Raw genomic sequence first — 14,857 nt, forward strand, 5'->3', positions numbered from 1 at the left:
GGTCCCCCATGAAACAAATGACACAAAACATGCAGAGGGTGTCATGATGATCCCACACTTCAAATTGTGTGCGGTTTTGACCATGTCAGCCAGAGATAACTCATTTTCGCTTTTTCATTTATAACTAGGGGAAGCATGAAATAAGTATTTATTGGTTGGGTTGACATGGCCCAAAAAATGTAGTCTTCCTACCTAGGGACTACGGTCCTCGAGATATTCGCAGAAAACTGTGTCCAGCCATCTACTGGCCAGTTGGTGTACAGTAACATAAATTGATTTAATGTATGTCCCCCCATGAACGGAATTCCACGAAACTTGGCATGCATTCAGAGGGTGTCATAATACTTCCTTGCTATCCTTGTGGGGCTACATGCCCACCAAGTTTCGTGCACCTAAGTTTTTCAGTGACTAAATATGACCAGCACTTCGCTGTGCGGTGCTCATAACAATTAGTTTCATTATAATGCAGATTAGATATGACACAGACACATGTAATGCAATTTCAATAAATAATTCAATGAATATTAATTTTAATGAATTATGCACATTTGTCTACAGAGATACAATTTCTTCCAACTCCATGACATTTCTCCAAGACAAATACATTCTTCCATGAATGATTGATCCTGGTGGTGGAAAATATAAATTCATTAATGTCTTTACTTTAAAAAAAAACATGACTAGTCACATTACTGATACTGATACTGATACTAACGGAGTATTTGTCCAAAAATGTGGTGAATCAGGCCTATTACTTACCTTTGTCTCAGTTTACTTTTATTTTCTGGCCCCTATAAGCAATGCACACAAAGACAGTAGCATAAATAGCAGAAGTTATCTAGTATACAATTCTTATAATATCAGTGAAATTCTTACATTTTTACAAACAAGTAATATCTAATTTCAAGAAATATCAATCAACCTGAAGTTGGGTTGGTTTAATTATATTTATTTTTTACTTTATTAAAACCAGTTTTATGGGTATAACCTAGAATACATGATAAAAGGTGCTATTATTTTTTTGCCGTATTTTGTGTGGTTGAATATCTCTAGATATTAATATCCACCAGTTTACTCACAGGTAATTGGTCCAACAGTGAGTGCCCTTCTAGAGGAGATGGAGCGAGAAGTCCTGGTTAAACACTCCTGGAAAAGATAGCACACATACTTTACATCCCACCAATGAAATAACATAGAATTGTGATTCAAGAATAGTGAATCACACGTGTAATTACATGCCATTATTTCTAATCTAACAGTAAATATAATTCTATTAAAAAGATGAATTGTCCAACTATTGAATCCTTTGTCTTAAATAGCAGGATTCAGTCAAAATAAATGAACTTCTTAAAAATAGGTGTTCACTTGGACAGTTTAGCAACTACATCAACATATTCTTAGTCAATTGATTCAGTTGATTACAACTGAGTACATAATGCAATTTCTAAGACCATTAGTATTTAATGAGCAGAAATAACATGAGCTCTGTACTCACGGTGGAACAGGAAGATGTTGTCTTATCACACAAGCTGAGACTGCAGTGTACAAACGTATCGCTATAGTCACCCTGGTAGAGAAAGAGCATGGCAGAGAAATGGGCCTGGAGAGAGGATCCACTCTCTAGCACTGTGACATGCAGAGGGTCACTGATGCACCTACAAAGATATACACACGTGACGTTACTGGTTAATTGAGTTATATTTTCCTAGAGCAAACAACAATTGAGATTTTCTCAAGGCACCAAGGCCACAGTGACAAGGAAAAACTCCCTAGTGAGACCGGAGTATTATGTTTTTTGTTTTTTTTAGTTTGGGCGCATTTCACACTGGAAGATAACACATGGTTGAATGTGGCACACAGTCTGTGAACATAGAGGTGTAATATTCCTATGTTGTGCAGGGCGCAGGATTGGCCTCCACTGGCCCAGCCCTTGGCTATAAGTCAAGTTATGGTTCAACTTATTCCACTCTCCCCTACCTTAACCCTCCTGTCGTGTTTGGGTCAAATCTGACCGTTTCACAACTTATAATACTCATAAATATTATGTTTTACATCTGATTACCTCAAGACCTTATGATATCCTCCACACTGTATACTTGAGCATATAAAAGTGATGATCACCTATTTCATTCAATTTTGAGTGTTTTAATCAACCTTGTTACACCTGTGGTGTTCCTGGTCAAAAGTGACCGCCATAGGAAAGGAATGGGTATCCAGAGCAAATTCATTCAACATACAGAAAACATCCCCATACACACTGCCCCAGCTCACTCACACACTCTGACACACACACTCTCTCACACTCTCTCTCTCACACACACACACACACACACTCTCTCTCTCTCTCTCTCTCTCTCTCTCTCTCTCTCTCACACACACACACACACACACACACACACACACACACACACACACACACACACACACACACACACACACACACACTCTCACACTTCTGAACAATTTTTTTTTGTGCTAATTTAAAAGCAGTTAAAACAGATCAGTCAATTTTGACTGGAAACACTAAAGAAGGGGGCTGGAGGCAAACATGACCGGAGGGTTAACTACCAGTTTACTGTAGGTTTGCCTTACTAATTCATTCATATAAGTAGGCCACTGAACGTTGTGGTCAGTCAATTAACACCCTTACCCACTTTTACATGTGTACACACCTGTTCTTGATGAAATAGTGTCTAATAGGATCATCTGGGGTTGAGGTATTGGTGGTGTAGCAGTTGTCGAGTATAACCACAAAGGTTCCTTCCTCTACTCCCTCTGCATTAATTCCCACATTGAGAGCAGATCCCACTGGCAATGTAACTGCGCCCTCTGGGTACCGCTCAGTGAAGGTGACATTATGATACAAAGACATGATCGCCCGGGCTCCAGGACCAAAGCCTAACAATCCCATCTCCTGCATGCTATAAGCAGATATGTTCATATTAATGGGCGTGATACTGGCAAGTGTAATTAAAACATTAAAAAAACACTCTGCTGATAATATTAATATAATAATTATATTAATAACAGTCTTGCATGAAAAAATGCAAAAGGGCAATAGAAAATGGTACATTTAGGTGGATCCTACTTACGAGAGGTAAGGTTTAACAGCAATACTCAAGTCAGCTTGCATGTCCAGAGGATACACACAAGAGAATGGAAAGCCCACTGGTAATGTGAAGGTAACGTTTTCCGTGGCAGGGTAAACAAACAGTGTGTTGGAGAAGACAACATGTGTGCTGTTGGTCTGCAAGGAGAAAGACAAGGTAAATAGTGAGAGAAATTGCAGAATAAATTCCTGCAATTATTGGTGAGTTCTATTATTTTAAAACGGAATGTGCACCTTAGAGAATCATTATGGTAGACAAGGCCACGAGTTAAGTTTATTGACACTTTTGTCCAAAGCAACTTACAGCATATGAACACTACATTAGTTAGAAGAAGTAGTTTCAAAAATGTTTAAAAGCCTACATAAAACATAATGATAATGGTGATAATAACACAATTATATTTTCACATTAACAAACACCATAAACTTGCAAAACATAACTGTAATAGAATTAAATTAGTGTTCTTACCCTCATGACATTACCACAGATACCATCGCGTCTCTGCACCTTGTACCAGATGGTCCCATTGTTTTCCAGGTGTAGATTACACTGTGGGTCAGCCATGTGACCTGACAGAGTGTTTAAGACTGTGGCGGAATTGAGGGTTTTTGGAAGACCCACTTGCATGAAACTGTTACTACACACAATCTCAGGATTAGGAAATGTCGGTATTTCTGAGGAGGGGAAAATGAGAGGTGAGACACTACAAACAGAACACAACATCTGAACTGAATGATATGTACAGACAGCTGCTGTTTATCCTTGTGTATGTCTGCAGCCTAATACATATGCAATAACTTTTTCCCCTTATAAACATTTGGGTCTGTGAATCTAATGGCTAATTATGAAGACCTCTACTCACTATAAAGCACATAATACATGTCTATCATTGTAACTGCCCCTAAAAAGGCTTTGCTGGTATGTATTGTAGGTAGTATATCTTACCTTCACATACAGCACCGGCATCCTCATTGTGACCACAGTTATGTACCTCAAAGCCCTGGTGATGGCAGTTCGCTATAGAGGACTCGTCACCCTGGCACACCACGTTATCCAACCAAATGGGTCCACTTCCAGAACCAAAGTGCCCATTGTGGGGTGCTTCAAGGGCTGCGCCACAGCCTAGCTGTCGACAAACCACCTCAGCATTTGTCATTGACCATTCATCATCACACACTGTACCCCATCTCCCGCTGTGGAACAATTCCACTCGGCCCTGGCATTGGTTCTCCCCATTGATTAGTCTCACAAGAGCTGTTGGGAGAAAACAAATAGGAAATGGATACAGGTTATTAATTATGCCAAAGTTCCAGTAAACAACCTTTGGTCTTTTGGCTTACACATGCCTAGAGAATGGTCATGAAGAGATAAATGCCCCCATAAATGACCACAATTACTGGCCTCCGTCCTCCTTTTCCATTAGGAGTTGAAATATCAGGGACATTTTGCAAACATAGAGCATCAACTCTAGACACCTCTAAACAGCACTTACCAATAGTTACAGCACAGCAGTGTACGTAAAATGAATGGAAATTTAAATGCCACAAGATGGTTGGAAAAAATGCCCTTCATTCTGTGGGAAAGTCTTGATTTGTCCGTCAATAGCTTTTCTTCACAAATAACAGTAATTTACAGTATGTTGTTGGGAAACCGTAATGCTTCCTTCCCTGCATTGCATTCTATTCTATTCCAAAAGTCCCTTGCTCAGCCTTGATTTGGTCCTGCCTTACTCTAGGCTTTTTGTGTCATGGCTCCGGTCCAGAGATGGAAAGACAAAAGTCTGAGGCACTGCCTTAGGTACTGGGACCCCCCAAAAGTGGAAATAAGCCATAACACCCTACTATTGAGAGTCAACTGTTGCAAAAGCTCTATGACAATAACAATCGGATGTTTAATTATGTGCACATCCCATCCTCCATGTAGTCATTGATAGCCAAAATAATGTTACCGATCGACACAAAATCACCATCTACAGTCATCAATACTAACCAGCTCCAAGACAATAAAAAAAGGCACAGCTTTCTCTAATGACCCTCTAAATAATTCTCCTTCAATTTAAGAATACAATTGTTTGCCACACATGATTTCATGTAGGTTTTGGATTTACCTGTCCTTGTTAAAGCAACCTACTGATTGGAAAACTAAATATGAACAGAGTAGACTTTGCCAGCAATATATTGCTTGGATGCTTTGATCTTATATATAAACAAACTAATAATTACAACCCTGGTCAGCTTCCCATCATGGACTGGATTTAATGTGTTATCCAACTTCAGAAGAATCTCACTTTTAGCTTCGCACTTCCAGTGTGTCTTGTCCTCACTGACACAGTTTTCTCCTTCTTTACATGTCCCACAAACCTTGGTGTTCACATCTATTAAAGAGAAGTTAGGTCACCATGATGGAAGTGATGTTTAGTATTTTTTTTTACTTTAGATCATACTTAATGAATTAGGCTCATGCAATGTTACCTGCTCCATAGGCTAGGAAGCAAAGTGGTGGCTTAACAAACTTGTAGACATAATAGTTTCCGGGACAAGCTTTGACGTGGATGGGAAACTCAAAGTTACAGCAGCCCTGTGTCCAGCTACCACACACATCGCCCTGAACTATGCCGTCGGACGCCACTGGATGTGGGCTTTTGAGCCAGAGTGGAGCTTGGGTGCCACAGGTCCAGGGCTCCAGGCAGCGTTCAGCCATCTGCACACTCTCTCCACCCAAGAACATACGGTACCAGCCCTGCCAGTTCACTCGCATATCACACATTGCGTCTGTGCTGGTGTGATGGTTGGAAGCACGCCAAGCATCATCAAGGGCTGTGTAGTGCTGGCAAGGGTCAAGACAGCGAGCAGAGCCATCTACAACCACACAATCCTGGCCCACAAAACAGACCATGCTGCCACAGCTGAATTGCACGGTACGAAGACTTGAGAGCGGATTGTAGTTGACCGGTGGCAACAAGCAGTTAAAGGACCCAGCTGTGTTTTTGCAGACCAGTGGGGCCAAACAGGGCTGCACATCTGCTGCGCATTCATCTACATCCACACAACCAAGCTCAGGGGACCAGTGATAGCCCTCGCTGCAGCAAGGGGAGTTGCCAGCACCACACAGTGTGCCATTGTAGCAGCCAAGACCGTTACCAATGAAACCATTGCCACAGGCACAGGTAACTCTGGAGGTCTGGTCTGTGGAACAGGCAGCATGCTCATGGCACGCCTCACAACTGGTGACCTCTGTACCTGGAAATGCACACAAAGTAGATACAAACAATATGTATCTACATTATATACTGTATCTGTAACTGTATGAGGAGAGGCAACTGACAGCACATTCACAGCACATGAAGTACACTTCCAACCAAGAGGACACCACTTAAACACTATAGTCTTGTTTATGTCTAGACCAGACAACAACATGATTACACTCTGAAGTAAGGCAATATCATTTTTCAAACATGCAATAAAACACAGCAATTTGCTGTACGTTCCAGTATACTGTAGATGTAAACAAATGCAGATATAAAAGCATCAGGTCGTACCTCAGGTGTTTATGTTCTATATTTCTTATAGGGGGGGAAATCAGATGTTTAGTAAGATCCTTAGTATTATTCATTACCTGTGGATTCAGCGCTGAAGGCAGGTCTCAGCAGAAGTAGAAACACACACAAAAATCTTGTTCCAGTCATCGCAGTAACGAATCAAAAGCAAACCTGTTTGAAACAACCATTTTTAGAAAACCTCAATTTCAACCATTTTAAATTGTCTCCAGTATATCAGATTGTGATACTCCCAAAGGTACTGACTTACCAGATATGTAGTTGTGCTCTGGTGACTGGTATCTTGGTGAATTTATATTTTTTGATGGCTAGGGCGAGGTTGAAATAACAATACACTAACAGGAGCAGGAGTGGCTGATTCACAATTATTTAAACTAAGATTTGAAAGGATACAAAGTACCCCTCTAAACTAAAGAAAAAAGTTAATGATGTATTTCCTTGTGTCAATATGCACAATGTATTTCATCCAAGACAACTTGAATGGCTTCAATTGAACCTCACACAATGCAACTCGACCTCTCTGGGCACATTCACCTGAAATTATATCACCCAGACAAAAAAATAAATAGGAACACATTATCCTAACATTTGTGCAAACCTAGGTTTGGCATGACACAAACCTTTAGTCAATAGTTACACTCATATCAGATGACATCAGATAAATTGATTTCCTTTCGAAATCTTTTGCTACACATTCTGACCGTGACTTCATTCCTTCATCACAATACTTTCTAAACAAGTCATCCAAGACAATTGTGCACACCTTTATCTTCCATCTGGTTCTGTAAAGAGTCAAGAGTTTCCTTTACTAATCAATTACCATCTCCCACAAAAGAAAGAATTGTCACACCTAGTTAATGCTCGTATTAATCTACTCGTATTATTTTGTCACATTATTCACAATATTTTCCTGCTACATCACCAACTAATCTATACAAATGCTGTAAAACAGTACAGTGGACAGAAGTCCAGATAACAATCTATACAAAATGTTGAAATACATTTCTATGAGTGCCACTTAATGCTAAAACATTATTTAGTTACACTACATTAAGCTCTGTCAAAAGCTGGGCAAAACATATGCATATATGTAAAGGTGTAAACTTATGCATTTATGTATGAGCTGCTATTGTGTTGTGTATGTCTAGGTCCTGTTTAATAAATGATTTGATATACTTCTGTTGTATTGACAGAAAGCACATTGCTGGTTCACACGCTACAATGTGTTCTGTATCAAATGTAAGGATCAGTGGTATTTCGATCATTTTAGCAGTTCCTTTCATTTATTTCTTTTAACCTTGAACAAATTCAACTGATCATTTTGAAACTGCCATCTCTGATTCATGTGATTTTACCAGAGACAATATCAAATGCCTCTTTTTATGGAGTAGGTTAATGTTTAATATGCTGTTTTGATACAACACATTCATGCTTTACATCAATGACAAAAAAATGCACAGAAGACAAAATATTTCACATTTTAAGTGAAATTATTTTATAATATTTTGATACATTGTGGCTTTTATTTAGCCTTTATTTAAATCATTAGCTGATATATCATTGAGAGGTCATTGTTTGCTGACTATCAAAACATAACAAAGACGTCATAATTTCTTGGCTGGAAGAGATTTCAATATCCATGTTTACGGTCCTGCTAACAGTTTAATACTTTAAGACTAAGAGCAATCGCTACATTTAATCTTTTACCGTTGTGATGTGTCCTACTACAACACATGGCATTTCCCACAATTTTCCATTCCTACAATGGAAAGATATGAGATTATCTGAGAAAAGGGGGGGAAACCCTTGGAAACATATGCCTCCGTTTCTTTATGTGCCTGAGGAGAGAAGTCATTTTTGAGTTGCCATTTGGTCTGTGGCCTCCTGCCAGATCCTCACCCTCTCTTTTATTTGTGTCCATGAAGACATGCCTAAAAATAGCATAATTGTAATGGTCCCAGTGCGAGAAGTACATGGGTTTCAGTTGTAGCCTAATGTAAATATTTACATGATATGTCTGAAACCTGGGAGAAATGGCCCTGCTCTGAAGGAACACTCCCTCTACCCTCTGTCACCATGATAAGCAGATACTTGTGAGGGTTTAAGGCCTCAATTTGGGGAATAACAATGTCATCAAGATCTTTGGGCATCCACAACATTCAAATCTTTCTTTCTTTAAACAGCTGTCATGTTCCCCATCCTTTTCTTTTATTCTGCAATGAGATAACCAGGCAGCACAATTTGGAACAATAATAACAACAACTAAAAAAACTATTAATTTGTATAACATATGCATCTTTGAACACTGAAAACAACAGTATGTTTCTTTTACCTTGCCAAATAATAAGCACGGAAGCATTTCTTGCCAGAGATGGACAGGTGCACATTTTCCACAGAACACATGGGAAAAGTGAATAGTTTCTTTGCAGTTCTTGCACCTTTGTCGTTGTGCCCAGGTTGGGAAGTGGTCAACCCCATCTCTCCTCACATCTGGAGGAACACTGCACACTGACCTCTTCCGTGGTAGGGTATGACTTTGTGATGGCAATGGGCTACCAATCCTGACTTCACCTTTTCCTGCACTTATCAGGCAAGAGCCATATGAGGCCTGAAACCTTCTCAGGGGCATGGCGTCTCTCTCCTGGTCTTGTGCCCGTATTTCTCTTCGGTACAGGATCCAGGTATTAATCAGTGCCATTGTGACGCCACCAAGTAGTTTTCAAGCTGTACAGGGCAGAGAGCATTTAGAAAAGATCAACATCACGCATAATGTTGGTCTCCACAATGGCTGGTCTGGTAACCATTACATATGTCTTGGTCTTCCGATCCCAGCGTTTCACCTGACCTTGGGGAGTGATGGCAACAAAAGACAGATTTTGCTGTCATACCACTGGACAATTATCATGCCGTTTTGTGTATGTGAAATAGTTGTCTGTGAACACTTTATAGTTATTTCCTGCAGGAAGGGTTTGACGTCAATTTGAGAACCACATCTCCACTCACACCAACATCAGACATTTCCTTTTTTGGATCTGCTGGCCCTTGTCAAAGTCATACAAGTAACAACTTTGTCCAGCATGTCCCCACATTTTGAACCGCCATTGGGGGGTTTCCTGGCATATAGATGTTCAGCTTTTTCAGATTTCTCCTTGAAAGGAAATATGATCTCATCGACTGTATTGTTACGTTTGTAAAACACTCTTACAGTGCCCGGTTGGGCTTAGTGTATTGTTCTGTCTTTGAGGTTACTGTGGCCTTAAGAGGCGTGTCTGGTTTACGGCAGGTGTCGTGAGTGAGTTAATAAAGAATATGGCGTGCTACTAAACTTGTGTGATTACTGTCGATATCCAAACACAACATTTGGCGAACGAGGATGGCTGCTTTCGCGATTCCACCTCCCCCACCTTTCTTGCCTGTTCCCGGTGACCCAGCCGTCCCCTGGGACCGATGGCAGACGTCGTTTGAGGATTATTTAGTGGCAATAGGTTACACGGTCCTGCCAGAGGCGAGGAAGTGTGCTCTCCTCCGCCATTGCCTGGGGCAGGAGGGACAACGAATCTTCGCAACGCTCCCGTTAGCGGAGGAGGAAGATGCATACTCTGCAGCCACAACTGCTCTGAAGAATTACTTTAGCTCTGGAAGAAGCCGGCGCATGCATCGTTTTGAGTTTCGTCAGAGAGCTCAGAAGCCGGGTGAGAGTGTTGATCAGTTTGTGTTGGCATTACGTGAGCTGGCCAAGCGCTGTGATTTCGGTACTTTGGAAGATGGACTCATAGTCGACCAATTAATAGAGAAAACGTCCTGTAACCAGTTGAGGGAAAGACTGCTGATAGAATCAGACTCTATGAGTTTGGCAGACGCTTTGGTGCTGGGGAAACAGTTTGAAAAGGCTTTGAAGGAGGCTCGCAAGTTCAGCCGTGCTGTGCTGGAGCCTGTTAAGTCACCTCTGTCGTCAGTTCCGAACACGGACACAGAGGGCGCTGTTGCCGCGATCGAGGTGAGTGACAGCTTGGAGGTACAGAGAGTGGACAGGGGGCCAAGAGAGAGTGGGCCTAAGAGCTGCAACAACTGTGGTTCACCTAAACATGTCGCCAGAGATCCAACCTGCCCTGCCCAAGGAAAGCACTGTCGTCGCTGCAACAAGTTGAACCATTTTGCGCGCTACTGTCGTTCCCCTCCTGCACAGTCTGCCACTGGTGCTGTCTCCATCAACTCAATACAGACCTCCCAGCCCTCATTCAAGCTCTGCACATGCCAGGTGGGGGCAGCCCACATCTCGCTCCTGGTGGATACAGGGGCAAAAGTATCAATCCTGAACAAGCACACATATGACTCGTTTTTCAGTCATGTGCCTCTTGGAGCCGTAGAAAACCCCCTGTCAGGCTATGGCCATTCCCCCATCTCTACGCTGGGTGTAGCCCGACTCCCTGTCAGATATGACAAGCAGACTGTTCCCGATGCTGAGTTTTGCATCACTCAGAGAGGAGCCAACATTATGGGCCTAGACCTGTTCCTTGCCCTGGGGTTTACAGTGATGGACGCTAGGGGTCTGCGTGTCCTGCAGGTGGGGGGCTCCTGGCCTGATCGCTATCCTCACCTGTTTAAGGGGCTGGGCCACATGTCTGGATTTGTTCACCAGCCCACCATTGACCCATCAGTCTCCCCCGTGATACAGCCTCTCCGGCGCATTCCCCTGGCGCTCCGCGATGCAGTGGAGGCCGAGCTGCGTCACCTGGTGGAGGAGGCTGTGATAGAGCCAGTGGATGCCTCACCTTGGGTGTCGAACCTGGTGATAGCCAAGAAAAAAGGGGGTGGACTACGCCTATGTGTTGACTTGACAGACGTAAATAAAGCCATCATCCCCGACAAGTATCCCCTACCCACAGCCGAGGAACTCACTAGCCATTTTCATGGTTCCACCGTTTTCAGCAAGATGGATTTGCGACACGGTTACCTGCAGGTGCCCCTGGCACAGGCCAGCATGGACCTCACAGCCTTCGTCACGCATGTGGGGGTCTTTCGATACAAACGAATGGCCTTTGGACTTTCATCGGCCCCCAGCTGTTTTCAGAAGATAATGTCACTTATACTGGCTGGTATCCAGGGGGTCTCCATCTTTTTGGATGATGTGGTGGTGCACGCACCCTCAGCCACACTGCATGACACCCGCCTGGAACAGGTGTTTCAGCGGTTCGAACAGCATGGGGTCGTGCTGAATGCTGAGAAGTGCTCATTTGGAGTCAGAGAGGTTGAGTTCCTGGGCTTCAGGCTCTCTAAGGAGGGCATTGCTCCCATTGTGTCTCACACCGAGGCCATTCTGTCCCTGCCTGACCCGCAGTCACCATCTCAGCTCTCCTCCTTCCTCGGGATGGCTGCCTACTACCTCAGGTTCATGCCCCACTTTTCAGACTTGACTGCCCCCCTGCGCCAGCTGCTCAGGAAGGATGCCACCTGGAACTGGACCCCTGCCTGCCACGAAGCTGTGTGTGCCATCAAGCAGCGGCTCACATCCCCTCCCACACTGGCCCACTTTTGCCTGACCGCGCCCACCCTGGTCACCTGTGACGCCTCTGGAGTGGCGCTTGGGGCTGTGCTCTCCCAGATCCATGGGGGGGCAGAACGCCCGGTGGCTTTCGCTTCACGGGCACTCACGCCAGCGGAGCAGAAGTACTCCGTAGGGGAGAGGGAGGCCCTGGCCTGCCTGTGGGCATGCGAACGCTGGCATGTCTACCTTTATGGACGGACCTTCACCATACGTACAGATCATCAGGCGCTGACGGCTCTACTAGCGACCAAAGGCTCGGGGCACAGACCTATGAGACTGCACAGGTGGGCTGACCGACTGAATCAGTACAATTTCGGTCTGGAGTTTCTGCCAGGACGCGCCAACACAGTGGCTGACCTCCTGTCAAGAGCTGTCTCCCTGACGAAGGAGACGGATGGTCTGACATCAGACACTGAGAGCGACGAAGACTGGGTCAACATCTTGCATGGGCCTCTCAGCACAGTGGTCACCCTGACGGAACTGCAGCAGGCCTCAGCTGAGGACAGCACACTCACCGCTCTCCGCGCCTTCGTCCAGAATGGCTGGCCGGCCAAGGTGGATGACAACCTGCTTCCCTATTACCGTTTTCGTGATGAGCTGTCCTGCTGGGGGTCGGTGTGTCTCGCTCGTGGTCATCGTGCGCTTGTTCCAGAGACTCTTAGGGCAAGAGTGCTGCACATGGCTCACGAGGGGCACCTGGGGGTGGTCAAGGTGAAACAACGCTGCCGGGATACAGTTTGGTGGCCCCGCATTGACTCGGACGTAGAGGAGCTGGTGCGTAACTGCACCTGCTGCCTTCTGAGCGGGAAGACAGGCCAGCCTTCCACAGCACCCCTGACCCCTACCCCTTGGCCTACCGGGCCTTGGGAACACATCCAAGTCGACCTCTGTGGAGAACTGCATGGGGCACCCGCACACGCACGCTTCCTGCTGGTGGTACATGACCTCCATTCAAAATGGCCAGAGGTTGTGCAACTGACCTCTATCACCTCGAACATCATCATTGGTCACCTGGATCGCCTGTTTGGGCGTTGGGGGCTTCCCAGTGTCATTACGACGGACAATGGGGCCCAATTTACATCAGCCGAGTTCACAGAGTTTCTGGCCATTCGGTCAATCAAGCACATCCGAACGGCTGTGTATCACCCAGAGAGTAATGGGGGAGTTGAAAGACTTAATCAAACGCTTAAGAATGGACTCAGAGCCTGCCTGGAAGAGGGGAAAACATTTGATGATGCGCTCAGCCAAACCCTCCTGACCATCCGGGCGTCCAAGCATTCCACCACAGGGGTGTCGCCAGCGCTGCTCATGATTGGACGAGAACTAAGGCAGCCCCTGGATTGTTTGAGAGCTGAGCCTGCCCCTGTACAAGTGAGCCCAGGGCTTGAGACGGCCAAAGCTCGGGTCTCATCTTCACAGGCGCGGATGAAAGGGAGGTTCGATGCTGCGCACAGAGTACAGCGACCCTCACTGTCTGCAGGGGATTGGGTTAGGATCAAACGTCTTCATCGGCAGAACAAACTACGATCATACTGGTCTGAGCCACTCCAGGTGTCTAAGCAGCTAGGACCGGCCACCTACAGGCTGAACGACGGCACTCGTTGGCACTTTAACCGTCTGCACAAAGTAACAGCCCCCACAACACTGGACCAAGCTCGGGCTCCAGCAGGGGTTCTTGGCTGGCCGCTCCCACCCAGAGCAAACCAGGGGGCCGGGGACCCGCCAAGGCTGCAACCACCACCACCTGACATGCCGGTTCCGCCAGTGCGCCCTCAGAGAGTGAGGGTCCCACCCACCTGGCATGGGGACTATGTTACAGGGTGAAAGTTACCTCGGGTTTAGGAGGACTGAGAGTTTTGGTCAGTCTTCTTGAAGGGGGGGGGAAAATGTTACGTTTGTAAAACACTCTTACAGTGCCCGGTTGGGCTTAGTGTATTGTTCTGTCTTTGAGGTTACTGTGGCCTTAAGAGGCGTGTCTGGTTTACGGCAGGTGTCGTGAGTGAGTTAATAAAGAATATGGCGTGCTACTAAACTTGTGTGATTACTGTCGATATCCAAACACAACATGTATGATGTTCTTCAGGATGTATTTGAAGGCATTGCTGTTGTAACTTTTCAAACCATGGTCTGAGTTTCCACATTTTATTCTTCAATCTCTTCAATCTCAAAGAGATTGTCTTCAAATTGGAGCAGTGTCAACGTTTCTGAAATCGGTCCCGTGACATTACATCTGTAACTAGGGTATCTTAATACTATTCCCAATATTAATAGCTCTAATATTGGACATCTGTAGGCTACCAAAACCATGAACATGGTTTGCAACTACAGTAGCTGTAACATTTCCACTTCACAAATAGTTTGAAGTACATATATGGTGTAGCCTAAACTCAGACCTTTCTTCAATTGCTTCATCCACACTGTTGTCAAATTGAACATCTGGAGGTTCAAAGTCTGCCTTTCTCCAACTGTACTACCTCTTCGTCTTTGCAGATTTCTTTGATTTCTTTCTTCTTGTGGCATGTGTTGCTGTTGCACTATATGCATTTATGCTACACCATATGTACTTCAAGCAATTTGTGACATGTGAAATGTTACAGCTAGTTGCAGACCACACAAACCTTTACAGTGTGGAGAAAGAAGGAAAAT

General features: G+C 44.5%; 1 protein-coding gene across 1 annotated transcript; it reads right to left on the reverse strand.

Annotated features, from left to right (window-relative positions):
• Positions 1-2,656: 2,656 nt before the first annotated feature.
• Positions 2,657-6,806, reverse strand: LOC134079733 (putative DMBT1-like protein). Its single transcript, XM_062535814.1, has 5 exons — positions 6,726-6,806; positions 4,056-4,364; positions 3,579-3,784; positions 3,093-3,247; positions 2,657-2,921 (listed from the first exon to the last, which is right to left on the reverse strand). The coding sequence occupies exons 1-5, from the start codon at positions 6,793-6,795 to the stop codon at positions 2,657-2,659; spliced, it is 1,005 nt and encodes a 334-aa protein (XP_062391798.1). The 5' UTR covers positions 6,796-6,806.
• Between the last annotated feature and the right edge of the window lie 8,051 nt (positions 6,807-14,857).

The sequence above is a fragment of the Sardina pilchardus genome, chromosome 1, assembly GCF_963854185.1.
Source record: "Sardina pilchardus chromosome 1, fSarPil1.1, whole genome shotgun sequence".
Lineage (NCBI taxonomy): Eukaryota > Metazoa > Chordata > Actinopteri > Clupeiformes > Clupeidae > Sardina > Sardina pilchardus.

Bases quoted from the DNA above. Each gene is read 5' to 3' on its own strand.
- LOC134079733 (XM_062535814.1), bottom strand. From the start codon at position 6,795: ATGACTGGAACAAGATTTTTGTGTGTGTTTCTACTTCTGCTGAGACCT. The intron at 3,248-3,578 runs GTAAGAACACTA...TTCTCCTTGCAG, and splicing joins TCTGTGGTAATGTCATGAGG to ACCAACAGCACACATGTTGT. The intron at 2,922-3,092 runs GTAAGTAGGATC...ATCTGCTTATAG, and splicing joins GCTGTTAAACCTTACCTCTC to CATGCAGGAGATGGGATTGT.